The 26,685-nt window shown below is 44.3% G+C and overlaps 1 protein-coding gene across 1 annotated transcript in view; it reads left to right on the forward strand.

Moving 5' to 3' along the window:
• The window catches only part of CIT (citron rho-interacting serine/threonine kinase), a 136,232-nt gene that overhangs the window by 53,020 nt on the left and 56,527 nt on the right, over positions 1-26,685 (forward strand). Inside the window, exons 18-23 of the mRNA XM_063144223.1 lie at positions 7,683-7,778; positions 12,333-12,449; positions 14,624-14,733; positions 17,292-17,466; positions 20,609-20,806; positions 25,229-25,282. Of these exons, the coding sequence (XP_063000293.1) occupies positions 7,683-7,778; positions 12,333-12,449; positions 14,624-14,733; positions 17,292-17,466; positions 20,609-20,806; positions 25,229-25,282 (750 nt within the window). The remainder of the gene's footprint in view (positions 1-7,682; positions 7,779-12,332; positions 12,450-14,623; positions 14,734-17,291; positions 17,467-20,608; positions 20,807-25,228; positions 25,283-26,685) is intronic.

The raw sequence follows: 26,685 nt of genomic DNA on the forward strand, positions 1-26,685 counted from the left end.
ATAATTTTATAAACTTCTAGCGATGCCCCCTTCCTTACTCGTAAATCTGCGTGTAGATCCTGATCTACCTTCTGTCCATCCTTGGACTATACTACCCATATATCAATTTCATTCATTTATTTATTTATTTACAATATTTCTATACTGTTCCCTGTCTGAGGATTTCGGAATGGTGAACAAATGAGGTAAAAGAATAAAAACATCATTAAAAAATGCATTTTAAAAGAGCAGGTACAGATTAAACCATGGCCGGTCATTCTGGGAAAACTTCTTGGAACGATAATATTTAGAGGGGATGCTGAAAATGATACAACGTTGGCATCTACCTGACCTCCAATGGCAGGGAGTTCCAGAATAAGGGGGCCACCACACTGAAGGCTCTTCTCTTGGTGGACTCCAGTCGGGCCATAGGTCCATGTGGAATCATGAGAAGCATGCCCTCTGACAATCACAGTGGCCGAGCAGATTGGTGAGGGAGAAAGCCACTGTGACCACAGATTTTAGATCGCAAGCTGAATATGAGCCAACAGTGTGATGTGGCTGCAAAAGACAAGCTGGAGGGGAGATATGATAGCACTCTTCAATACGGCAATGGAACCTATTACCTAGGGAGGTTGTGGGCTCCCCCACACTAGAGGCCTTCAAGAGGCAGCTGGACAGCCATCTGTCAGGGATGCTTTAAGGTGGATTCCTGCATTGAGTAGGGGGTTGGACTTGATGACCTTATTGGCCCCCTCCAACTGTACCTCAAGTTGTTTAGGGCTTTGTACACTAGTACAAGCACCGTAAACTTGACCCGGTAGCGAATAGGCAGCTAGTGCAGTTCCCTCAGCAGAGGAGTTACATGCTGGAAAGGGGCAGCTCCAGACAGCAGCCGAGCTGCAGCATTCTGCACTAGCTCCAGCTTCCGGAGCAGCTTCAAGGGCAGCCCCACACAGAGTGCATTGCAGCAAACCAGCCTTAACAATGCCACCTAGTGAACTGTGCTTATGGGAGAACTGCGACACAACCGAGTGAATGGTTTCTCTTAGACGAGCTATGCCATGTGACACACACATAGCTATAACGGCCTTTGATGCGGCAACCTAAAGTGGGGTTAATTTGACCCATCAAGAATAATGCAATTTCTAGGAAAATCTCTGGTCTTTTGCCTATCAATCTACCTGCTGGCATTCCCAAATTTAACCTTAAGCTGGTATTTGGTGGGAAACCCTTTCTGCAGCGTCATTCAAGTGCTCCCCTGCTTTCCTTGCCATCTCAAAGAGATTAAACACTACTTTTTGCCGTGTCAAAGAGATTAAAATCCCAGTTGCTCTGACAGAAGCTTTAAGAATTCAACGCAGCGTGTTTGTAAACTCTCCCATCGTGCGTTTCAGTTGTGTGACAATAAAATCTGCAGAGCCCAGCTTCAGAAGTCTTGGCAAACTCGCCTCTGTTCCAAAGATGTCTGCTGCATCTTCTGTGATGGGGAAGAGCAGGATTACTCACTCTGTAACTCTTCCTTCTCCAAAGAGAATTGCTAGAGATCCAATCTCTTCCATGGCACGCACCTTCTCTTCTATACGACTTGCTGGGCTAGTGAGTTCCCAAAATTATTGTTTGTTTGTTCACCTGGGAGACAAGCAGGAGCATTTTGCATCTCTTTCTTGCTGCTTGATCAAGCGAAATACGTTTGAGCGGGTTGGAGTTCCTTTGTTTTACATCAATCCTGTTGCCCCAAAAGTGTGTTTGTATATGCTCACAGTGCTTTGTTTAAAATGTCTTTAAACAAAGAGTACTGGATACTAGAGCACAGATGGACATAGCTGCCCGTCAAGCACAAGGTCTATGAAATGGTTATGTAGGGCTAAAACCCAATTTCAGGAAGAAAAATCTCTCTTCTTCCCAATGAAAAGGGGTCAATGCATAGCCTTTACCCATCTTTGATTCAAGCAAATGGACACACTGGCCCCCATTCAGATGATACTTTAAACCATGGCTTTAACCATGGTGGTTAAGCTAGAAAGCCGGGCTGTGTTCAGAAGACACCTTAAACCATGGCTTTAACCATGGTGAATAAAGCAAAAAGCCTTATTTATCGTGGTTAAAGCCATGGTTTAAGGTGTCTTCTGAACACAGCCTGGCTTTCTGGCTTAACCACCATGGTTAAAGCCGTGGTTTAAAGTGTCTTCTGAACATGGCCTGGCTTTCTGGCTTAACCACCATGGTTAAAGCCATGGTTTAAAGTGTCTTCTGAACATGGCCTGGCTTTCTGGCTTAACCACCATGGTTAAAGCTGTGGTTTAAAGTGTCTTCTGAACGGGCCCAATGATGCAACAAGGAAGATTCTGGGCATTCCAGTAGAACACAGACTTTGTATATGTTGTGCATCCAAAGTGGAATATCTAGCCAATTTTCTACTGGAATTCCAGTTATATTCCAGTTGTAGGGAACTTTATTTGTCTCCTTTTCTTCGGCGTATGAGAAACTGGATGGTTAAGGGCAAGCTGAATTTCCTCTTATGAGGAACCAGTTTGTGACTCAGAGGGTTGCCCTTTTTGTGGTTAAAGTGGCCAGTTTGAGGAAAACGGAAAAGGAAAAAAGTATTAAATGAGCCACGTAACAGCTTTTAAATCATGTGGGGCCTCAATAGGAGCATGTACTTTTATCTTTTTAAATATTTTATTACCTTAATTTTAGACTTTTTAAAACAGCAATGTTCTTCATGTATTGTTTGTTTTTAACACGCGTTTGTTGTGTGTGAAATGGTCTGAAGGATTGTTCAATAAACTTTTGTATTGATTGATTTGGTATATGCTCACACACGTACATGCGTGTGTAAAATCTAAATACCCAGAATATCTGTTTCTGAAATGGTTGGCTGCTACTAAGTAGGCAATCAGAAAAATAGCAAAACAAAAAAAAACCCAAATATATACGAATTATTGTAGCGTAAATCTTTCTAGAGGAGTTGATATTTACTGCTTATACCAGTACAATGGTGTTTGGGGCTCCTTCCCCCACCATTTTTATACCGCCCAATAGCCGAAACTCTCTGGGTGGTTCACAAAAATTTGAAAAAGTATAAAATATAAAACATGGAAGCTTAAAACCACTATATAAAAGTCCAGCCAGAATAAAGCAGTGCAGTGATTTAAAACACCGATTTAAAACCGCAGCAGAGCTAAAACACTAGGATGATAAAATGCTAAACTACTTGGAAAATAAAAAGGTCTTCACCTGTCACTGTAAGGAGTGCAGTGTAGGTATCACGTGAACTTCTCTAGGGAGCTAATTCCACAGCTGGGGTGCCACAGCAGAAAAGGCCCTCCTGCTGACATTCCAGGATTGGACAGCTCAGAACAGAATTCTGTTCTCTTGAGCTAGCTCAGCCTTCCTCAACCTGGGGCGCTCCAGAGGTGTTGGACTACAACTCCCAGAATGCCCCAGCCAGCTGGCTGGGGCATTCTGGGAGATGCAGTCCAACACCTCTGGAGCGTCCCAGGTTGAGGAAGGCTGAGCTAGATTGAAGATAAAAGCCACATCTTCTACCTCACAGTATTATAGAAAAAAACCCAAAAGATGTGAACAAAACTTTGGGGTTTGAGGGGACCAGACACCTTGGGAAAGTCAAGCGATCAGCTGCCTAGATTGCATTTATTCATACTGGACTGAATTATCTAACACAGAGAGCATTCCTGGTTGTTACGGGCTGCAAAATAGACAGGCTAATATCTGCACGATTTCCAATGCTTTCGCCTACAAAGAGGTGCTTTTCATGTCAGAGAACTGCACCGTCTGAAGTGGCCCTCGAAGGATGAGGCATTGGTGATGCTAGAAAGGCTGTAAGAGACAAGTGAAAGGCCCGTCTTGCTTAATGAGGCATGAATCAGCCTGATGAATCAGCCTCGGCACGGCCTCAGAACAGAGGGAATTATCCCCACTCTATTTAGTTGGTGCTGACAATGTTCCCGCTGCCTGGTGCAAGAGATGGGCCGTAGCAGTTGCTGATGACAACAGTCAAGGAAGCTAAATTCCATGACAAAGCTGCTATGTTTCTGGAGCAAGCTGTAAGTTTGGGGAGCTGTCCAAATTGGCAAAAGCCACGTTCCAAATTCTGAAAAAGCGAACAGCTTTGAAAGAATACCGACAGAAAAGGGGATCCTCTTTCATAAGGTTTGGTTACGTGCTACATTTTTCAGCCTTCCCCAAGCTGGCGCCCTCCAGATGTTATAGACTGCAGGTCTCAGAATTCCTGACCATTGGCCATCCTGCTTGGCACCGATGGGACTTGAAGTCTTCAACATCCGGAGGGTACCAGGTTTATTTATTTATTTTATTTATTTATTACATTTTTATACCGCCCAATAGCCGAAGCTCTCTGGGCGGTTCACAAAAATTAAAACCACAGTAAGACACCCTGTTGAGGAAGGCTGGTCTAGAAGTGGACGACACCAGTTGCTGAGGAACATGGGTGGGAGGGTGCTGTTGTACCTGTGTCCTGCTTGTGGATCCCTGGTCAACAGCTGGTTGGCCTCTCTTCTATGCAGCCTATAAAAGGGTCCTTTTACAAAATGCTAGCCAGTGTAATTGCAACCAGGTATGTTTCTAGACCCCTGGTTAGGTAAGAAAGTGACGAAAATTCAGCAATTATTTCCCAGCTAGAAATGTTCTGCTTAATCCTTTTGTCTAGCATTCTCCCTTTGCTACTTTCCCCCCGAACCATCAGTTTTTTGATACAATATAATTGGGGAGAGATTAATTGAAGGTGGGAGGTTTTGGCGTGGAAAGATGGGAAAGGACTGTAGCTCAGTGGCACAGCATGCGTCTGCCATGGAGCAGGTCCCTGGGATCCACAGTTTAAAAGGATCTGAAGATGATCTCTGCCTGATACCACTGTCAGAGTAGACAACATGGTCTAGATAGATAGTCTGAAAGTCTGATTTGGGGTAAGAAAAGGGCAACTAAAATGATCAAATGGCTGGAGCATCTCCCCTATGAGGGAAGGTTACAACAGCTCGGATTGTTTAGCTTGGAAAAAAGGAGGCTAAGGGGAGACCGGGTAGAGGTGTACAAAATGATGCATGGTGTGGAGAAGGTGGATGGGGAGACATTTTTCTCCCTCTCTCCAAATACTAGAACATCATGGGGTCATTTCCCATGAAGCAGATTGGTGGGAGGTTGAGGACAGAGAAAAGGAACAACCAGGAGGAGGGCCTTCTCTGCTGTGGCACCCCAGCTGTGGAATGAGCTCCCTAAGGAGGTTCGCTTGGCACCTACATTATATGCTTTTAGACGCCAGGTGAAGACCTTTTCATTCTCCCAACATTTTAACAATCTATAATTACATTTTAACATGGTGTTTTAAATTTGTAATTTTGCATTGCTGCTGTTTTTATCTGGTTGAGCTTTTTTATTGTATTTTATATTATGGTTTTATACTGTTGTTTTATATTATGAATGGTTTTAATTTTTGTGAACCGCCCAGAGAGCTCCGGCTATTGGGCGGTATAGAAATGTAATAAATAAATAAATAAACAAACAAACAAACAAACTTCTTCACACTGCACAGAGTTAAATTGTGGAACTCACTACCACAAGATGTAGTGATGGCCACCAATTTGCATGGCTTTAAAAGGGGGTTGGATAAATTCCTGAAGGAGAAGGCTCTCAATGGCTACTAGCCCTGATGGTTGTGTGCTACATCCAGTATCAGAGGCAGTAAGCTTATATACACCAGTTGCTGGGGAACATGGGTGGGAGGCTGCTGTTGCACCATATCCTGTTTTGTTTGTCCCTGGCTGACAACTGGTCGGCCACTGTGTGAACAGAGTGCTGGAGTAGATGGACCCTTGGTCTGATCCAGCATCAGGGCACTTCTTTTGTCCCTGTGTCCCTCTGTTACTGGAAGAATAACCAATACCATTTCTCCGAAAGAAGGATAGATTCTGCTTTATCTGGAGTCTGCCTTTTTGGAAGATGAGAGCTAGACACGAGAGAATCTCCAAGTATACATTTTGTCTGGGCTTTTTGGGAAGTGTAGGTGGATGCTGTCAGTGGCTATGGCAACAGAGGCAGGGGCAGCTGAGTAGGAGCTGCTGGAGCAGAAGCTTCCCAGTGATTTATCTCTGCCTCTGAGTCTCTGTTGATGTTAAGCTTTGACTCCTGGACTCTGGGGAAGGATCTTCCATATCTGCTGCTATTACTTCGGACATACCTCTTGGAAAAGAGGATTATAAATATTTTTAATATGCCGCCCTGAGAACTCAATGATACAGGGCCGGATACAAATGTTTTAATAAATAAATCATCAATAAATATTGTATTTTAATGATAATTTCAAGGTGACATCCTAGGCGCTACAATTATTGCCCAAACTGGTAACACGTGGATTTCTGTAGGAACCAAATTGGTCTCTTGGGAAGAGCTTGTTTGGGATAGGAGGGCTAATTGGCCGAAGTCCAAACCAAAATTAAGCTCATTTCTATGTTGATACAAATGGAGACTCATGTAAATTTGCAGAAGTTGCACATACTTAAACAAAGTACTCTCTCTCTCTCACATGGAATAATAATAGAGTTGGAAGGGACCTATAAGGCCATCAAGTCCAACCCCCTGCTCAATGCAGGACTCCACCTTAAAGCATACCTGACAGATAGTTGTCCAGCTGCCTCTTGAATGCTTCTAGTGCCCCCCCTCTCTCTCACACACACATACACAAAGAGAGAGAGAGAACGGGAACGGCACACAAGGTGGCCATCTTAGCCCAGTATTGGGTTCCAGGCAGGAATCCAGTGGCACTGTGGCCTTGAAGTAGGGGCTCTTGGTGACTGAAGAGTGTCAAGTGTAGTTACTCTAACAAGGGCATTACATTTGTAGGCTTTAAATTCAAGGATCTCACTTAGCAAAGATGCCTTCTTAGCCTTTCGTAGTGGTACCTGAATATCCAGTATCAGAGGCAGTAGACCTGTATGCACCAGTTGCTGGGGAACATGGGTGAGAGGATGCTGTTGCACTTATGTCCTGCTTGGGGTTCCCTGGTCGACAGCTGGTTGGCCACTGTGTGAACAGAGTGCTGGACTAGCCAGACCCTTGGTCTGATCCAGCAGGGCAATAATAATAATAATTCTCTCTCTCTCTCTCTCTCTCTCTCTCTCTCTCTCTCTCTCTCTCTCTCTCTCTCTCTCTCTCTCTCTCTCTCTTTCTTTCTTTCCCACCTCTCCATTTTGATTGAGGCGGGGAACAACAGTAAATATAAAATACATAAAACTGAATTAAAACATAATCTGCATTGTTAAAACATCCTAAAATCATTTTCAAACATCCTAAAATTCCACTGGATAGGCCTGCCGGAAGAGATCAGTCTTAATAGCTTTCTTAAATGCTCTGATAGACTGTTAAGTTGGCGAGTCTGCTCCGGCAGGCCATTCCACAGCCTGGGAGCAGCAGAAGGGAAGGTCCTCTGGGTAACAGTTGTCAATCTAGTTTTTGCTGACTGAAGTATGTTCTTATGTCCTCCACAACTTAACTTTCTTCTAAACCAAAAAGCCCCAAGAATTATAACCTTTGCAGGAGTTGCTCCCTATGATAAGAGGAAGTGAGCCTAGCAGCTTGTGTGTGTGTGTGTGTTGTTGTTCCTGTGGAGGTGTGTTCTCTCCCTGCCCCTTCCTGACGCTTTGATATGTTTTAATCTTTGCTTCTAGGAACTAGAGGAGAAGCATCGGGAGGCACAGCTAGCAGCGCAGCACCTGGAGTTGCACCTGAAACAGAAAGAGCAGATGTATGAAGAACGGATCAAAGTAAAGATAACTTTTATCTCCAGGCACACTTAAAAGATGCTTAGCCCTCTGAATAAAGCCCCCAATAGTTAATGCTTTCCTATCTTTCTTTTAATACTTTTGCTTTCTTCTCCCTGCTTCTCCATTACTGAGGTGTTCTTTTTTCCCCTGAGTGTTTGGAACAGATAAACGTGCCTCCTTGCCATCTGCCATCATGTGATAGGAGACCAGTGCTTTGCAGGTCAGAAGCCAGTTCTGGGCTCAAGCTATCCTATTTTAACTGCATCTGTTCCTTGGTGAAAACCCCGAGACGTTGCATCCTTTTTCGTGATCTAGGATGGGTGTAATTGATGCTTGCTTCGGAGCCTTTGGGTATCCCAGATACCATAAGTATTTTTGAATTGTTGTGGAGTATTTATAAAGTGCCTTCTGATCTCAGTACCATACAATGTGGTTAAAAAAAAACCCTGAGATGGGCTCTGACCCACAGCTTTTCAATCTAAAAGGCTGCGGAACTAGGGTGGGGAAAAAAAGGGAATTGAAGGAAGAATTGCTGGCATGGAGCACGTAACTCGTCAAGTGTCAGAGTAGGGGAAACTGGTAGTGAATCAAAGGACACTTCGGAACCACTTTGGTGAAATTATATGACACATCTTGGTGAAATTATAGACATTGGGGCTGTCATCACAACATGCTAACCCACACTCAGTGGGTTGTTTTGAACCCTGAGTTGTTTGTTCAACCATGGGTTAGTGGGTTGTCCGGACGCAGCTTGCTTTCCGCAGGGTGGATTATCATGTGCTATCTGAACACAATCACTGGGGGTTGTTAACCATGCAGTGTGGCTTGTTAATCACCCTGAAGAACCCAATAACAAACCATGGGTTCTCAAGGTGGCTTCTTTGAGAAATTAAGCCATACTGCATTGGTAAGCAATGCTGCTGCATTCAGACAACACACTAACCCATGGCTCAACAAACAACCCATGGTTCAAAGCAATCCACTTAACCACTGAGTGTCGGTTAATGTGTTGTGTGAACAGCCCTCATCTAAAATTAAGCCCAAATTAGGCAATTCTTAGTACTTGATTCCACCCCCAACCCAAATACCTCTTCATTACAATTTGGGCAGTGCTGGTGTAAAATTGTAACAATTATTTAAAATTTGGGGCTGTTGTGAATATGGCATCATGCTGGTGTACACTCCATCCTGGGTTGTTTACCATGATGTGCGGACCAGGAAATCGTGGGTTCCAACTCTGGCTTATTGTGGGGAGATGAGAAAAGTTTCTGGTTTGCACGTCATGGCAGACAACTCTGGAATGGAGCATTTCTCGCTTGCAGCGGGAGCGATCAGTCAGTGTGTAACACCACAATGCCATGTTTACAATAACCAGATTATGGTGATGTCCCTATTGGGCTAATAATTTGATATGCCGAAAAACTCTTGGGCTCCAGAAAACACTTTTACTAAAACGTGACTGGTGAGTTTTATGGGTGGGCTTCACAGAAAGAAAAATGCCATGGAAAGATTGAATAGATGTGTGGATGTCAAGATGACACAGGTTTGAAAATAAGGAGTAGGGTTTCATTGAGATCTGTGGTAACTGGTTTTAGCAGCGGTAGAAGACTGAACAATTTGACTCCAACTTGCATAATCTTTCATTAGTGGGTATTGGATTCCCCTTCAACTTTAAAAATAGCAATTCTTTTCATAATGTGAAATACCCACTTGTTCTGTGTGATAATGGGGAACAGGTAAATTGCTAAATTTCATCTTTTTTCCAGTGGTAAAAGAGCCTCATCACGATCCAGCTGATGTGGATGTTGCTAATGCATGCATACATGTTGGTGTAAATTAATTCGCTATGCAATCTGAGGTGATGTCATAAAAAGGCGATCTCTGTATCTTATACTGGGCAGCCCATTATTAATCCCTTTTCTCAATATTGCCTGTGTTGTGTTGCTTTGCTGCCAGTGATCAAAGACCTCTGGATATATTCGCAAAGGAAAAATACGTTCTAATTGAAATCTATTTACCAGGTCTAATGATATTGTACTCTCTGCTAGCCTTTGCTCGTGGACTCTTTCATGGAGGCGGCCCTACCATTAGGCAAGTGGGGACGGTTGCACTGTGCAGCCAATTTGGGGAGCTATTAAAGGTGGCTGAGACACTTCTGACCCATGGGGTGCCGTCGGCTGGTGGTGCTCTTGGCCATCCCCTGTTCATCCAAGTGAGAATTGTGCAAGAGAGCTTGTGCTCTAATTCGCTCTGTCTTCTAGTCTTCCGCTCTGCCACATTTAATAGTTCCCAATAGTGTCCCAAAGGGATTAGAGGAGAGCACGCCACATGTGTACGAGCTTAAGAAGCTGCCTTATGCTACAGGAGATCATTGGCCCATCTAATTAAATACTGTCATCTTTATTTATTTATTTAGAATATTTATATACCGCTCCCCATTGAAAAATTTCGGAGCGGTGTACAAGATAAAATGAAAATAAAAACAGAATAAAACAGTTAAAACAAAATTTAAAAGAAGCAAACACAGAGATCCAAGGCTGCATATTAAGGAAAGGCTTCTTGGAATAAAGATGTTTTCAGGAGGCGCCGAAAGGAGTACAAGGTTGGCGCCTGCCTGACCTCCAGAGGCAGGGAATTCCACAGGAGGGGGGCCACCACGCTGAAGGCTCTTCCCCTGGTGGACTCCAATCAGAGGATGGATCTATGTGGAACCACCAAGAGCAGGCCCTCAGATGACCTCAGTGACCAGGCAGGTTGGTAAGGGAGAAGGCGTTCTCGCAGGTATCCTGGTCCCAAGTTGTTTAGGGCTTTGTATATAAGTACAAGAACCTTCAACCTGGCCTGGTAGCGAATAGGCAGCTAGTGCAGTTCCCTCAACAGAGGAGTTACATGCTGGAAAGGGGCAGCTCCAGACAGCAGCCGAGCTGCAGCATTCTGCACTAGCTCCAGCTTCCGGAGCAGCTTCAAGGGCAGCCCCACATAGAGCGCGTTGCAGTAATCCAATCTTGAGGTTACCAATGCCTGTACCACCATGGCCAAGGGTTGACAGGGTTGAGGCTGTTGCCTTTCATAGAATCATAGACTAGTGGAATTGGAAGGGGCCTATAAGGCTATGGAGTCCAACCCCCTGCTCAATGCAGGAATCCACCTTAAAGCATCCCTGACAGATGGTTATCCAGCTGCCTCTTGAATGCCTCTAGGGTGGGGGAGCCCATGACCTCCCTAGGTCATTGGCTCCATCATTGGCTCCATTGTTGTACTGCTCTAACAATCAGGACGTTTTTTCCTGATTTCCAGCTGGAATGTGGCTTCCTGAGCCCATTATTCTGTGTCCTGCATTCTGGGATGATCGAGAAGAGATCTTGCCCCTACTCTGAGGACTCCAACCTTATCATAGAAGAGTAGAGTTGGAAGGGGCCTATAAGGCCATGGAGTCCAACCCCCTGCTCAATGCAGGAATCCACCTTAAAGCATCCCTGACAGATGCCTGTCCAGCTGCCTCTTCAAGGCCTCTAGGGTGGCATTAAAGCTGCAGAACCGGTTTTGCAACATTTCCTTTCACCTTCTCACTCCCTATTTCTTTCTCCTCTTGCTCTTATTGTTACTTATTTCATTTCTATACCGGCGCCCAACTGCCGAAGCTCTCTGGCGGTTTACAAATAATCCCAAAAGAGCATTAAAAATACAGCGTAAAGTGCAGCATAAAGAATTTAAATATCCAAAATTTAAAACAATTTAGACAGCTAAAGACAGTTTCAATAAAATGCTAGACCTGTTTAGACGATTGGTATAAGTGCCCCATCATATGCCATTGAATGCCTTGCAGTAGAGGGCAGTCTTAACCTGGTGCTGAAAGGACGACAGTGTTGGCGCTGGGCGGAGCTCAGTGGGGAGCTCATTCCATTCCATAGTCTGGGGGACACCTCTTAGAAGGCCCTGTCCATTGTCGCCACCCTCCGAGCTTCTCTCGGAGGAGGCGCTCGGAAGAAGGCCCCAGATGTTGATCGCAGTGTCCAGGCAGGTTCTTTACCAGCCCTGGTACTTGAGTTCCTGTAACTGAAGATGGCAAGAGTTGTATGTGGGGCCTTTGGCATGCAAGGTATGCGCTCGACCACTGCTCTGTGACCCTCCCTAGGTGACACAGAGAAGGGGAAATGAAATAGCTCAGTGGTAGCGCACTCTGCAAGCCGAAGATCCCAGGTTGAACCCCAGGTAGGCCTGGGGATGACTCCAGAAATGCTACCACCAGTCACTGCATACCAGGGATGGGCAACTTGTTTTTGGCCTACAGCTCCCATCATCCCTAGCTAGTATAGCCAAAGGTGGAGGCTGATGGGAGTTGTAGGCCAAAACTTATGGAGGGCCATAAATTTCCACTCCTGGTGCATGCGGTACTGTGGGTGCCTGGTCATACTTGGTGTAAGGCATCTCCCTACGAGATTTCCTTCCATTTCAGGCACCCAAATCTCTTGGGCTGCCCTTGCTCACGAACAGTCCCATTGCTGATGAATGGCACCAGGCATGAAGTAAGACAGCTTGTTCCTTTCTCTTTAGGTGTTGGACAATCAGATGAAAAAAGACCTTGCGGACAAAGAGGCGCTCGAGAACCTGTTAAGGAAACACGAGGAAGAAGCCCGGGAAAAATGCAAAATCCTTGCCGAACAGAAAGCGGTACGTGGAGCATCATTCAGGCACCCTAATCATAGAATCATAGTAGAGTTGGAAGGGGCCTACAAGGCCATCGAGTCCAACCCCCTCCCTCCCCCGCTCAATGCAGGAGTCCACCCTAAAGCATCCCTGACAGATGGTTGTCCAGCTGCCTCTTGAATGCCTCTAGTGTGGGAGAGCCCACTACCTCCCGAGGTCAGTAATTCTATTGTCGTACTGCTCTAAGAGTCAGGAAGTTTTTCCTGTTGTCCAGCTGGAATCCGGCTTCCTGTAACTTGAGCCCATTATTCCGTGTCCTGCATCTGGGAGGATTGAGAAGAGATGTGTGACAACCTTTTAAGTATTTGAAGAGTGCTCTCATGTCTCCCCTCAACCTTCTCTTCTCCAGGCTAAACATGTCCAGTTCTTTCAGTCTCTCTTCATAGGGCTTTGTTTCCAGACCCCTGATCATCCTCGTTGCCCTCCTCTGAACACGCTCCTGCTTGTCTGCATCCTTCTTGAAGTGTGGTGCCCAGAACTGGACACAATACAAAAGATGATATTTGGTTGGTCGGGATAACTAAGCTAACATGTCTGTCCTGGTAGTGAATAGGCAGTCAGTGCAATTCCCTCAGCAAAGGAGTTCCATAACACACTATGTATTTGACTGCCCCTTATATATAGATATAAGGAAAAGTTATTTAGAGCCTTTTTTAAAGAAAGTGAAATACTGGGGTGCTAAGGAAAAACTGAGTTATCTATTATATTCAACCAACCCATATGTTATACAAAGGGTTGCACTATTTGCAGTGAAAGCTAATAGATGTAGAGCAAAGTTTTTAGATACTATCGGTGTGTGTTGTTATAAAGATTCAGAGATATAAATGAAATGTCATTGAGAAGCAATTAAAGGTTTCTGTGTGTCCGCTGTGCTCCTATCTTACTATCTTACTAAACGTAATGCATGTTACGTTTTTGATAGCTCTGTAATTTTTAACCATATGTAATTTTTATCATGTATAGTATGGCAAAATGTCAAGTTTGTATGTGTTGCAATGATCTGTGGATTGAGCAATAAACATATTGAGTTTGAGTTCCATGCTGGAAAAGGGCAGCTCCAGACAACAGCCGAGCTGCTGCGTTCTGCACCTGCTCTAGCTTCTGGAGCAGCCTTATGGCCGCCCCACATAGAGCGCATTGCAGTAATCCAGTCTAACACCTGTGCCATCATGGCCAAGCTATCCCTCTCCACGAGAGGCCGTAACTGGCAAACCAGCTGAAGCTGGCAAAAGGTACTCTGACCCGCCACGGCTACTTGGGCCTCCAGTGACAGAGATGGATCTAGGTATGCCCTCCAGACTACGAACCTAATAATAATAATAATAATAATAATAATAATAATAATAATAATAATTATTATTTCTTACCCACCTCTCCCTCTGGATCAAGGCAGGGAACAACATAGAATACAGAAATATAAAATATATAAAACTGATTAAAAATATAAAACCAATACATTATTAAAATCTTTTAAGACATCTTAAAATTCGACTGGGTAGGCCTGCCGGAAGAGATCTGTCTTTATAGCTTTTTTTAAATTCAGAAAGACTATTAAACTGGCGGATCTCTCCCGGCAGGCCATTCCACAGTCTGGAGCGGCGGAAGAGAAGGTCCTCTGGGTAATGGTTGTCAGCTTAGTTTCAAGGGGAGTGCAAACCTATCCAAAACAGGCAATGAGCCTGTCTCCCGGACTGGGGAACCACTCGCCCACAGGGCTTCCGCCTTGCCGTGGAACTCCAGAGTCCTTCAGAGTATTCTGCTGTGTGTTGTAGGGCGCACCCACCATTCACATAGAGTCCTGGGTGTTCTCTGGACCCTCCCCATCACCCTCCCCTGAACTTCAAATGCGTCTTAGAATACACAGTATCCTTTCTTTGCGGTTGTGCCTTGCAAGAAAAGGTCCGTTGCGGTACGCAAGTAGCCTCTTGAGGAAGCTTGTCAGCTACTACCGACGATCTTTTGGAGCAACCTTTGCAAAGCATCCTAGGAAACCCAGAGCTCCCCAGAACACAGTCCGACAGCCCCCGTTCAGCATTATTACTATTTATTATTATATTTCTATCCTGCCTTTTCCCCTGTACTGGGACTCAAGGCGGTTTGCAAGATTAAAACATTAATAGAAGATACGTTTCTTTCAGATGCTCAATGCTATGGATTCAAAGATTAGATCTCTAGAACAGAGAATAGTGGAACTGTCTGAAGCTAATAAGCTTGCCGCAAACAGCAGCCTATTTACCCAGAGGAACATGTAAGTATAAGAGCTGCTATTAAGCTGTCTTTTGCTCGCAGCGCCCTGGAGAAGTTTAGAGTGCTGGTTACTCACACTGAAGCGACTCCTTCTTTGTGCTTTTCACAAAGAGCCCTTGATTTGAGAGGTTTGGGTTGTGTTGGTTTTTTTTGTGGGGGGGTTAAGTGAAAGGAAAATCATTCGACGATCCCACTTGCTGTCTTTTGCATAGCTGGCTACTACGGCTATTAACGCTTGCTAGCCTGAAGGCTTCCTTTCACCAGAGATACTTGATTAAACTATGAAGTTCTTGATCTTCCCCTGGTTTTGTTGCATGCCACCTGATCCCCTTTTTGTTTAAAGTTTTTAGTTTTAGTTCAGGTTCTGAGGCACTTTTGGAGCGAGGGAAATTGAGATGTAGGCATAAACAAGAAATTTGCACTTGCCAGCTCTAAGTAGGGAAACAATTGCTGTTTCCTGATGCTACAGGCTTCAAGGTAGCCCTGGGGCTTTAGTTATATGGGAGAGGAGAAGAAGGCAAGTTCTAAGCTCCACTTGCTAGTCTTATTGTCAGCCCCTGAATGTCTTTTTTGTTTTTAAAAATGTATTTATTGCTTATAAGGCATTTTCCAGCAATAAAGGGTACGTCAATCCTTCCCTCCCAGTCCCCAAAACTTACAAGTAATTATAACAGATGTCAAATATAGTCACACACATATATTATCAGTGCACCTGTAAATAATACAGTTAAACTATTATATCTGTTGTTAATTGGTCTGTTTCTATACCAAATTAGAATCTACTATGCCAAAACTCCAGTTGAATAATTGGAGGTCCATCTTCAGCATTCAGTGCTAAAAACAAAACAAAAAACCCTTAAGGATGCCAAGTTGTTACGCAATTATCTTCCTTTATTTCTCCTCTAGCCATACGGAAACGACTGGTTAATTTCTCCACCAGCCATTGAATATGTTGGTGCAAATGTAATGGTTTCTCATCGCTTCACCCTGGTTATGGGTGCATTCCTGCAGCCTCGCTTGAATTCCCCTACTCATCTTTCACTGTGGTTAAAGTTGATGTTTCCCTCGCTTTATTCATGATTACCAATAACCAGAGTTCCCTCTTAACGATACGGCCCGTGTAAGCCTTAACCATGGTAAGGGGAAGTGATAGCACGTGACCCCCCGCAGCTGCTCTAGACCTCTTAACCCAGGGGCCAAATTCAATTTTGGAGAAGGGTGGGTGGGGTCAAAAGCAAACAGGCTGGAACCAGAGGTTTTTAAAAGGGATGCGGCTGAAAATACAAAAGGTGTTGGTGGACTATAGCTTGAAGCTCTTAATGCTAGTAACGGAGCCTTAGGAGAGGCATTTTAGAATGGGGGGGGCGACTGCATGTGAAATGATTGGTGGTTTGGTGGAAGGGGTGCAGCTATCTGGGAAACTGCAGCAGGCCTGATTTGCCACCCCCACCCAGGCTTGAGGTTCCCCACTCCAGTCTTAGCCATTGAGTTATTTAAGCACTCTGAATATCTAGGTATCCCAGCTATCAGATCTTCTGAAAATCTTACTTTGGAATCCCCAGGTCTGTTAGGATCAAGCTTGTTTTCTCTGGTGTGGGGAAAGGGATTGCGGTGTGTGTGAGAGAATCAGACCCAGAATCTGGAGAAGAAGGACCAGAAATTTACCAGCCAACACAGGAAGCAGGGGAGGAGATTTTCCAAGACTCTTCAGGAGTCAAGGATGAATCTTCCCTGCAGCTTATCTGTGAGAATGAAGATGGCCCAGAGACCACTCCCCACCTCCTGGGAACTCAGCCCCTGTCAAAGGGGAAGGGACATTGGAGTTAATGTACCCCAGAGTCCGCCGCAGGGTCAAGAGGGCAGAGTTGAGAGGAGCTGGGAGGCGGTCTCTTTCGGTAGGGGCTCACAAGAGGCGTCTTAAGAAAGACCTTCCATGACGAAAAGTCTCTGTTGGAATGTTGGGGAAAGCCCTGCTTGAGTTGAAGGCACCTGCCTGGCTTTGTTAGTCAGATTAAGCTTAGAGCACAGCTCCTAGCGTTCACACACCCTTCAGGTGAGAAGAGATGTTTGTTGAATAAAACGTTGTGGATTACACAGCAGAGGTCTTTATTGTCTCATACTGGCAGCCGGGCTTAGAATCATGACAAGGTCTTGCTGAGGCTTGGCAAGAAGGCATATCTTCATCCTGAAAAGTGGTTAGAAGAGGGCGAGCTCCATTCCTTTAGGGCACAGCAAGAGAAGGCACAACATGGTAGCACCAGTTAGCTCCTTCTTCTAAGGCGAAGTTGTGGAATTAGCCAATTTTCTCTGGTCAAATTACCCAGTTTTTTTCTGTGAGTCGACAAGACGCAGCTGGCCGACATGACTGCTTTCTGCCAGCAGCCTCGGTGACTAATATGCCATTTCTTAATTTTTAGACAAGCTTTCAAATGAGCATTGAGGGGATGGGATGCATTCAGCTGGTGGCTCCCGGCATAGGGAGGGGCGTTTTCAGTTTGTTCCCTAGTCGAAAGAGCAGGCCTTCGAACTAGAGCGCCCCTTCCCCTCCCCACTTTTCAGGAAAGCCCAAGAAGAAATGATTTCCGAGCTCAGACAGCAGAAGTTTTATCTGGAAACCCAAGCTGGGAAGCTGGAAGCCCACAACAATAAACTGGAGGAACAGTTGGACAAAATCAGCCATCAGGACCACACTGACAAGACTCGGTTGTTGGAGCTGGAGACGAGGTTGCGAGAGGTAAAAAAAATCAAAATAAAATGCTTTCATACTTGCTTCTGGTAATGCTGCTGCTACCGTTAGTATTTAATACTTAGCCCCCATCTATACAATAATGGGATTGCTCCTCGTTAAATATAAACCCGAATTTTTGTTGATAAGAATCTAGTGAAAGAGTGTCACACTGCAGCAGCAATTTATTTCCTGGGTTTTTTTATAGTGCAGTTATTAATGCGCATTATCGCATTATCACATATATAATGTTATAGAGTAGAGAGGAATGAAGGTATAAATCTTATCTGCGGAGTTCCGCGGATTCATAGAAGCGGGGGAAAGGAACGAGGCAGCAGAGGAGGATGTGAGCGGGGGACTGAACAGGTCTCCTGTCTCTCGCTACCCATTCACCCCTCTTTGTTTTCATTTTAAAACCTGTATCTGTCCATTCCCCATATAGGAGGAAAAGCAAGTGGGGCACAGAATGGGGCAGCGAGGATGTGAGCGGGGGACTGAACAAGTCTCCTGTCTCTCGCTGCCTGTTCCCCCCCCCCTGTTTTCATTTTAAAAGCTTCATCTTAATTCAACATGAAAACGGCAGGAAGGAACGAGGCAGCCAGAGGACACGATAGGTGGGAAGGTGGAAAATCATCCAATCACCTTGTCTTACCTTCAAAGCTCCGCCCGCATGTCAAAATGCGATTTAACTCCCCCAAAGACACATAGCCATAATGTGGTACAAACTCGGATGTGATTGAAAACTCACGGTAAATCGTGAATGCGGATATGCGCATTATTGCATTAAAAAAACGGCGCTATGCCGAATGGACGGCTGCGTCGTGTGTCCTGAAACGTGAATATGCGCATTTAGATCGGGGTAAACAAGCTGTATAGACAAGCCCCTGGTTAGCAACAGCAGTGCGGCAGCTCAGAGATTCTCTGATTGTGGCGCCTCCTAAGTGGATGAAATACCTGGAACTTCTTGAAGGGGATATAGACAACTTTGGCATAGGGCTGACCTCATCCTGGCAGAAAATTGGAGGGGGTGGGCTGCTTGAGGTGATTCAGCTAGACCTCTTTGAATGGCGTTCATTCCTTTGCCGCTGTGCGTTTAGACATGACTTTGCATCCATACAGAGGACTGATGAGCCTGTAGGCCTGTTCAGGCAACACACTAAGCCAGAGTTAGGCCGCTAAACCTTTTGCAGCAAGTGGTTAGCGAGCGTGTTTATGGAGCCACCATGGTTAGGAACGGTTCACAAGATACACTTAAGTCATGGTTCACACAACACGCTAAGCCATAACATTTTGCTCAAAATGCTTAACCAGCAAGGTTTAGTGTGTTGTCTGAACAGAGCCTGTAATTAGAATCTGGAGAATAACTGAATTTAGCAAGGTTTTTTCTCCCCATATCAAGGTTAAATCCAACATAAGTCCTACTTGGAGTATACCCATTGAACTGAATGGGGCTTAAATGAATATCTTAAATCCCATTCATTTCAATGGGTCCACTCTAAGAAGGACTTACGTTGGATTTTACCCCAGGTATTTAACTGTTTGCTTTGTGACAGCTCGTAAACTTTGTTAACCTAGTTACTTCCATAAATATGTGATAGTTGTTAATTATTCAGCAATGCCAAATGCTGAACATTTTACAGCCAGAATATTAGTTTTGGATTCCAAAAATGATGTATACCTAATGCTTTGTAAACTGCACGGCCTAAATAGGGAATGCTATTGAGAGAGAGAAAGCTAATAGCCTGCTTAGCAAGACTGGTAACAATTTTAACACTTGTTTTTACAAGCATTGTTTGAAGTACATGCCTCTGTCCCAATTTCTCACTCAGAAATGTGAATTTCTTAAGGAGTCAGAATTTCCTGCTAATAAGGGAGATCTGCGTATAATAATAAAACTGCAAGGGAAAAGGGGAACAATGGAAAGCAATGAGAGTGTGAGTGAAGTGGAAATAGATTCTCTTCACATTAAAGTATGCATTGGTGTGCATTTGAGCAATGCATGCAAACCTAGTCATGTCGTCTTGTGTTATGATGCAATTCCAGAATGACACTCTTAAGTATGAACAACAAAATTTCTGTTTCACTTTAAAGCAAGGGTGGGCAACTTGTGGCCTACCAGATGTTTTCACCTACAACTCCTAACAGCTTTAGCCTGCATAGGGGGATGATGGGAGTTGATGGCCAAAGCATCTAGAGGGTTACATGATTCCCATCCTTGCCTTAAAGACTAACAAATTTATTATGGAATAAGCTTTGATGGGCTAGAGTCCGCTTCATCAGTGTGATCCCCATTTGGCAGTGCAAACAACTGTTAAAAGAGGAATCAAATGGGCTTCCTGCTTCTCCAGCATAGCCATGAAGAAGAGTTCAGAAGCTTTTGCTTCCATATTTGATTAACCACAGCTTCTTTTGACAACTTGACATGCTGTTGTTAACCTTAACTATAGTTTGTTTGGGACAAGCCAACTTCAAACCATGATGTATGAAGCTGGCTTATTTCAACAAACCATGGTTAATATTAACCATAGTTTAGGGTTTAGGTGTCATATTCAACTGCAGTTAATAAAAAAATGGAAGTAAAAGTTTCTGATCTCTTTGCAATCTCACCAGAGGAGCAGGGAGGGGGAAGTGAATAAGCCTGGGGTGGGGAGGCCAAGCTCATTCCATCACGATAAATCATGGTTTGTTAGGATGTCTGTACACAGTCCTGATGTCTGAAATGCAAGACGTAGAGCCTGTGACAACCGAATTAGAGCTTGAATGCATGCAAGACAAGCATAGTAACTATTCATGATAGTGTTAGTTTGTGATAACACAATCATTTAGCATTGCTAAATGAATTAAAACCAGTAATGGGAAACCATTGTCTAAGTTTAGACCAAAACAAATAGAATCAAACTACGTTATTCCATTTCAGCTGTCTCACACTGGATCTCCTTCGGACAATTCTCTGTTGGAGAATGGCAACTTTCAGGTCTAAAACAGAATGTCCAGGGAGATTGAAATGTTCTCCTACTCATTCCTACGTCTATGTGTAAAGGCCAGGGACTTTATCCTATGCAGATAGGGGAAGGGCATTGCTGCTGGAAGGTCTTAAGCAAGCATTCAATTTGAAGTTCAAATGTCTCAATCCTCTATTTAAACTCTTCAGGTAAGCCTTGAACATGAAGAACAAAAATTGGAATTGAAGCGGCAGCTGACAGAATTGCAGCTCACCCTCCAGGAGAGGGAATCTCAGATTTCAGGGTTGCAGGCTGCCCGTGCAGCCCTGGAAAGTCAGCTCCGGGAGGCTAAAACCGAGTTAGAGGAGACCACGGCTGAGGCAGAAGAGGAGATTCAAGCTCTGACGGTAAGCTGTCGGATTCTGGGCTGGCGGAAGGAGCTGCCCCCTTGAAGCGTGCAATCCGCTGGTTCAGTTTTAAAATGGACGTATTGAAATATATCTTGGGTTGAGGAAGATGTTCTGCAGATGGCTTGGCTTGGCTGTTCCTGCTTTGCTTGATCTCGCAGCTGATGTTGATGTTTGTTGAAAATGTGCTCCTGAGAAACTGAAATGTTTGCAATATGGGAAGTAGGATCCCAGGAGATGCGATAATGTTTCTACGTCTGGGTTTCTCTCTTCAAAGCAATAGAAATATGCCTGAGCAGGTGGTAGGGGGAATTCGGGGCTAGAAAAGTAGCCACTGTTAAATCCTCCGCTTGACATGTGTAGGCACACTGAAGAAGCTTGAAAATGGAATCCACTTGCCAAATTGCGTTTTTCACATGCAGAAAAGCACACCTGACTGTAGCTAGTCAAATGCAGATGGTCACGTGGGTTCCACAAAAATTCCCTCGTGTGGCATCTTCCTTTTGGTCACCAGACTCCTCCTTCCTACCTGGAACGGTTCCACAACTCAGGGTTTGTCTGGAACGGGTCCACCACTCAGTCCATCTTGAGCACAGATGTAACTCCACCTCAGTTGCTTTTAGGGACATAGAAAGGCTTTCACAACCAGACCTTTTTTGTTAGAGGGCAGAACATGTTCTGTTGGTGAACAATCTTTTGAAAGAGGCTGCTCAACATGACAGGTTGCTTTGTTCTAAAGCAGGAATCGGGAACCTGCAACAGTTTTTTTTTTTTTTTTTTAGTATGTTAAAAAAAAAAATGCATCCAGAGCAGCCATTTCGAACCTTTTTGGCCCTTTGAGTCCTCCATACCTACTAGCCCCTTTGGGCGCTATTTGTTTTTATATTTTTATTTTTATTTATTTTTGCGTGACTGCGGGTGGGCGAGGTTTGGCCCGCAAGTGGGGGTATCCAGGGGGCGAAAATGGCCCCCGGAATTCCCAGAGTTGTTCACCCCTGTTCTGAAAAGTGCACAGAGAGAATCAAAAGTCCTTTTGTTGCTTCGGGTACCGGAACATAGTTTAAGTAGATGAAAGAAAAAGTCAGGAGATTTGAGTGTTCCGATTCCTAAGGGGGAAAGTCGTCTGCTGCTGTAACTTCAGTAGGATTCCTGCCTGTAGCCCGAGTCAATGCTTTGATTTCAGATTATAAGCTGGCATTGATCTCAAGGTGTTGTCTGTTTTCCCCACAACTTAACTTAGATTCTGAAACACCACATGCCTTTGTGCATTTTGTGACTTCTTTGGGATTACACTAACAAGTTTACTTCCAGTGTTAAAATACCCTGGTTAAAAGCAGAGGTTTGAAGATAGGATCCATCAGACTCTTGACCACCTTGTAAGCCTATTCTCTGAAAGATCCGTAGCTCTGAACAGGTCTATGTGAACTCCCCGTATGTAGCGCACTATTGAGCCTCAATGTTTTTTGCTTTTGTGAAAGTTCACCGACATTCTGTCCGTATGACCAATGATCAGATTTGTCCGTGAAAGAGGTTAGCTACAGGTTTCAAAACTACAATCCCCAGATGTGTGTTCCCATTTCACAGAAGTGCTGTGACTTATATGGGTTGGGAGGGTTCTCTTTAATGGCATACTTTTATGCTACTGTGCTCCCTAATTTTTTTTTTAAAAAAAACTATAGTAAACTGCTGCCTTTAAATTTGTTCCCTAACAAAGGTATCAATTTTATATCTTGCTGTACGTGGTGAGTGAAGCCTTCATTAAGGTAGTGGTTCCTCTTGCCCCTCTGAACTGAACCTAAATGTATGCGATATGCTACTGAGATGTAAAAGACCTTGTTCTTGCAACAGTATGCTTTAAGAAGTTGGAACTGAATTCAAGATTTGCCAAATTTGTGGGTGGTACAGATGATTTACTTCTGCTGCGGCTGCCAGCTGTCTCTTGCTGTAACAGCCAATTTTAGCGGTGATTGTATCCAGCTAGGTTGGAAGTAGGGTGGCGTGTGTGTCTCAACGGAAGCTAATGAAAGGGATGCCGCTTTCCTTTCATCTAGGGACTCCCTTTCTGCCTTTGCAGCTTTTCTTTGGGGCTTGAGGGATTCGGCAGAAGATTTGCTTGCGGTGGTGGTAACCTGGGGAAGGGAAGTCCTTTCTCTTCGGCGTTCTAAGATGGTGCACAAGCTGAGTGCTACCCCACTGTGCAACAAAACGAAGTACAAGTCATGGATGTCGTGGTGTATCCCGCAGGTGGTCATCCTGAGGCATGGGTGCCATAAGTGGCACATGTGGCAGGGGGTTGTGGCATTTCTGCACTGACGTGTAAGGGTTTGTGGGTCTTATTAGAGCATAGGCTGATTTTCACCGGAGCACTTGTGCTGCTGCATTCTGTAATGTGAATGTTAAATATACCAACGTTAGCTAGGAAGTGTAATTGCATTGTCTTTCCCCACATTTACTGTGCCTGTGGGGCTCTTCACGCAACATATTAACTCACATTTCAGTGGTTGAGTGTGGGTTGTTTTGAACTGTGGGTTGTTTGTTGAACCGTAGGTTAGTGTGTTGACTGGACACAGCCAGGGTGGCTTGTTAACCAGGCAGTGTGGCTTATGTTTCATCTTGAGAACCGATGGCTTGTTGTTGGGTTGTTCAGGGCGGTTTAACAAGCTATCCTGGCTGCTTTCAAGTGACAAACAACCCACAGTTCGAAACAACGTACACTCAACCACTGACTGTGGGTTAGCACGTTGTGTGAACAGCCCCTGAGAGTCCAAGAGGCCCTGCCAGTCAGAACAGCCAATACTGGGTTGGCTGGACAAATAACGCAGCTTCATGTGAATAGGCATTGTCAGAAAATGCCTATGGAATGAGGTCTGCATGCCTTCCGGCCTCTCTTATGATGTGCCTGTTGTCTGGCTCAGTAGACAAGAGGCAGAACTACCCCAAGGCAGGGGTGGGTGGGAGCTACCTGTATCCACTAAAGTGGTGCCGTCTCATACATTGGACTTCTGACACATTTGCCCCAAAGGTTGGCCACCGCTTCTCTATCTTGTCCTTTTGAGTACAGTTCCATTTCTTCTTGCTCATGATGGAAGCGGCCTTTCAGATCCGTGAAGATTTTTGGAACACCTGGCTTCTAGCCTATCAGGACAGGGAGCTGCCTTATGAGATGATTTTACTTGGCACTGAAATTATGTATGTCTAAGATCTGTACTCCCTCGGAAGAGCTGCTGTTTCAGCTTAATGATTCAACCATTCTTAAGATTTTGGGTGTTTGGGAAGGAAGTGTTCTTGTCTGAATCTCTCATTTGATTGGTGGAAGAAAAAGTTCATTTTCTAGTCCAGCACATCCAACTTTGGCTTTTCCTCTTGGAGCGTCTTGGGTACTAAGCAGATTGGCTGACTAAAGACAAAATGGCGGCTGAACAATGAATGACCCATGAGTCTTTCTACTGCAGCCCCAAACTGCTGGCAACTGGCTGGAAGATGAACTTTAACTTCCTACTGGCTGGAAGATGAACTTTATCTTCGTCACGCATTGCTTATGAAACAAGTGAAATGGCACATGCCTTCACACGAAATGCTTCGTGTCTTCGCATGTGAGAGCCAGTGTGGTGTAGTGGCTAAAGTGTTGGACTGGGAGTCGGGAGATCCGGGTTCTAGCCCCCACTCGGCCATGGAAACCCACTGGGTGTCTCTGGGCCAGTCACAGACTCTCAGCCCAACCTACCTCACAGGGTTGTTGTTAGGATAAAAAGGAGAGGAGGAGGATTATGTACGCCGCCTTGGGTTCCTTGGAGGAAAAAAGGCGGGATATAAATGCAATAATAAATAAATAAATACAATGTGTTAGACTTCCCTTGCCCAAAGAAATAATTAGCTGGGTTTACTTTTGTTCCTTGGGAAAAGGGTCAGACTGTTAGGGAGACTTGTGACGGAAGTGTCTTCGGAAGCTTGCCTGATGCTTCACTGTAGGCTTTTCTGTCTAATCTTTTTGTGTGTGTAAGACTTAATACGTGGGCAGGATTTATTTATTTATTTATTTTTAAAGGTCACATGAAGTATTAGTTCATATGTGGAAATAAATACGTACAGCAAACAATGTAAAGAACCTCTAAAAGGAAAGACTATAAACTGTCTTCTGGAGGTCACCTCAAAGGACTCATTTTGTCTACGAATGGCATTTGCCACGAAGCAGTGCATGCAACTGTACATTTAGTTCCAGTAGCTGAGAACTTTGAAGCATGAGGATACTTTAAAATCAACACAACATCTGGTTCTTTTGTCCTGATAGCGCTTATAGCCTGCAGCATCTGCCTGCTAAACTTTGCTTGCTGGTAGATTGTTCCGCAGTTCATTTAGAGACAGCTGTTGGATTCTAAATCTAATGTATGAAAAAATTGATGATCAACTTCTTACCTCCTTTAGGCACATAGAGATGAAATCCAGCGTAAATTTGAAGCCCTTCGTAATAGCTGCACAGTGAGTATTAAATACAGATCATTGAATTATTTTGAAATTAAGGATGAGGAAGGAATCTATTTATTTTTTAGTTTTGCTCCTTGAAGACAAGGGTTCGTGACACAGGCTTTTTGCCTTCAAGGAGTTAGCAGGACCAGGACGGATTGGATTGCTTCTTTGGATCTCAGGTAAATCTCAGCTTAGAGGTTTTGACCTGATTTTAAAATTGACAGTGTTCCACAAGTTTTTGAAGAAGTCAATCTGAAAATCTCATTGCAGTGCAGCTAATAAGAATGGTGTAGCAGCTGCAACAAATGATGTGTATACAACATTTCCCCCCTTCCAGATGGAGGGAAATATCCTAGCTTTGTAGGGTGGAAAGGCTATGGAGGGCTTCTAGCCAGATCCAAATGTCCTGAATATGTAGACCAGCTATCAAAAAGTTGGTAGGCTACTGTAGTGTCACTCCCATCTTTTATGTAGGAAAAAGCATATGCACTGTTCCATTTGAAGTGCAATATAATTGTGCATTTGCTGGAAATCATACTATTGGGCAAACTGCTGCATACATGGGTGTACGCTGTTTTCCTTTACAGAGGTCCCCTTTGTATGAAAAATGTAATGTGTGAATCAGTCCTAAAGTTTCCCAAGAGATCATGCATGCAAACGCTTGTTTCCAATTTCCTTTCCTTGCCATCAGCATTTTAGTCAGCCTTTTAAGTTCCTCTTAATGTTGTTCGAGATTGTAGCTTGCACGTGCATGCATGTTCACAAGAACACACGCAGAATAAATGGACCAACCAATGAAAGGAACATATTATTACATAAAACAAACGCTTTGTCCACGTTCAAAATTCTTTATGGTTCTAGATTTTGAGGATGGAAAGCATTTAAATACAGAAAAATGGCTTAGAGCTGAACACCCTTCATAATAGAGATGCTAATGTGCCCCCAAAGTAATAATAAATACCACCATAAAGCTCCTCTGTAGTCCCAAGATGAGAGAGCACCAAACAGCTCTCAGAAGGGGCATTGATTACACAAACTTTTCCTCCTCGCTTCATATTCTTAGCTTCTTCCCAGAGATGAGCACATGCCAACAGCTGAGGGATCTCTTTTGAGACATCATTTAGTACGGCAGGACGAGCTATGTTACAAAGCTTTCGGCTCCAAAGATCTCTCTGCTGGCATGCAGAGAGATCATTCGTCGTTCTTGAAGTTCCCAAGAACTTAGCAACTGCCGATGTGTGCATGTACAACTTGATGAGTGCCACGTTGAGTGTGATTTCCATGTACGGAAGACGAAACGATCACATGGGTGCATCACCTCAAATGCAATGCTTTTCAATTCACACATTCAACTGCCTGTTGTGTTGCTTACATTTCAAGCATTGGGAAATCGAGTAACCTGCATGCATGTATGA

The sequence above is a fragment of the Elgaria multicarinata genome, chromosome 18 (genome assembly GCF_023053635.1).
Source record: "Elgaria multicarinata webbii isolate HBS135686 ecotype San Diego chromosome 18, rElgMul1.1.pri, whole genome shotgun sequence".
Taxonomy (NCBI): Eukaryota; Metazoa; Chordata; class Lepidosauria; order Squamata; family Anguidae; genus Elgaria; species Elgaria multicarinata.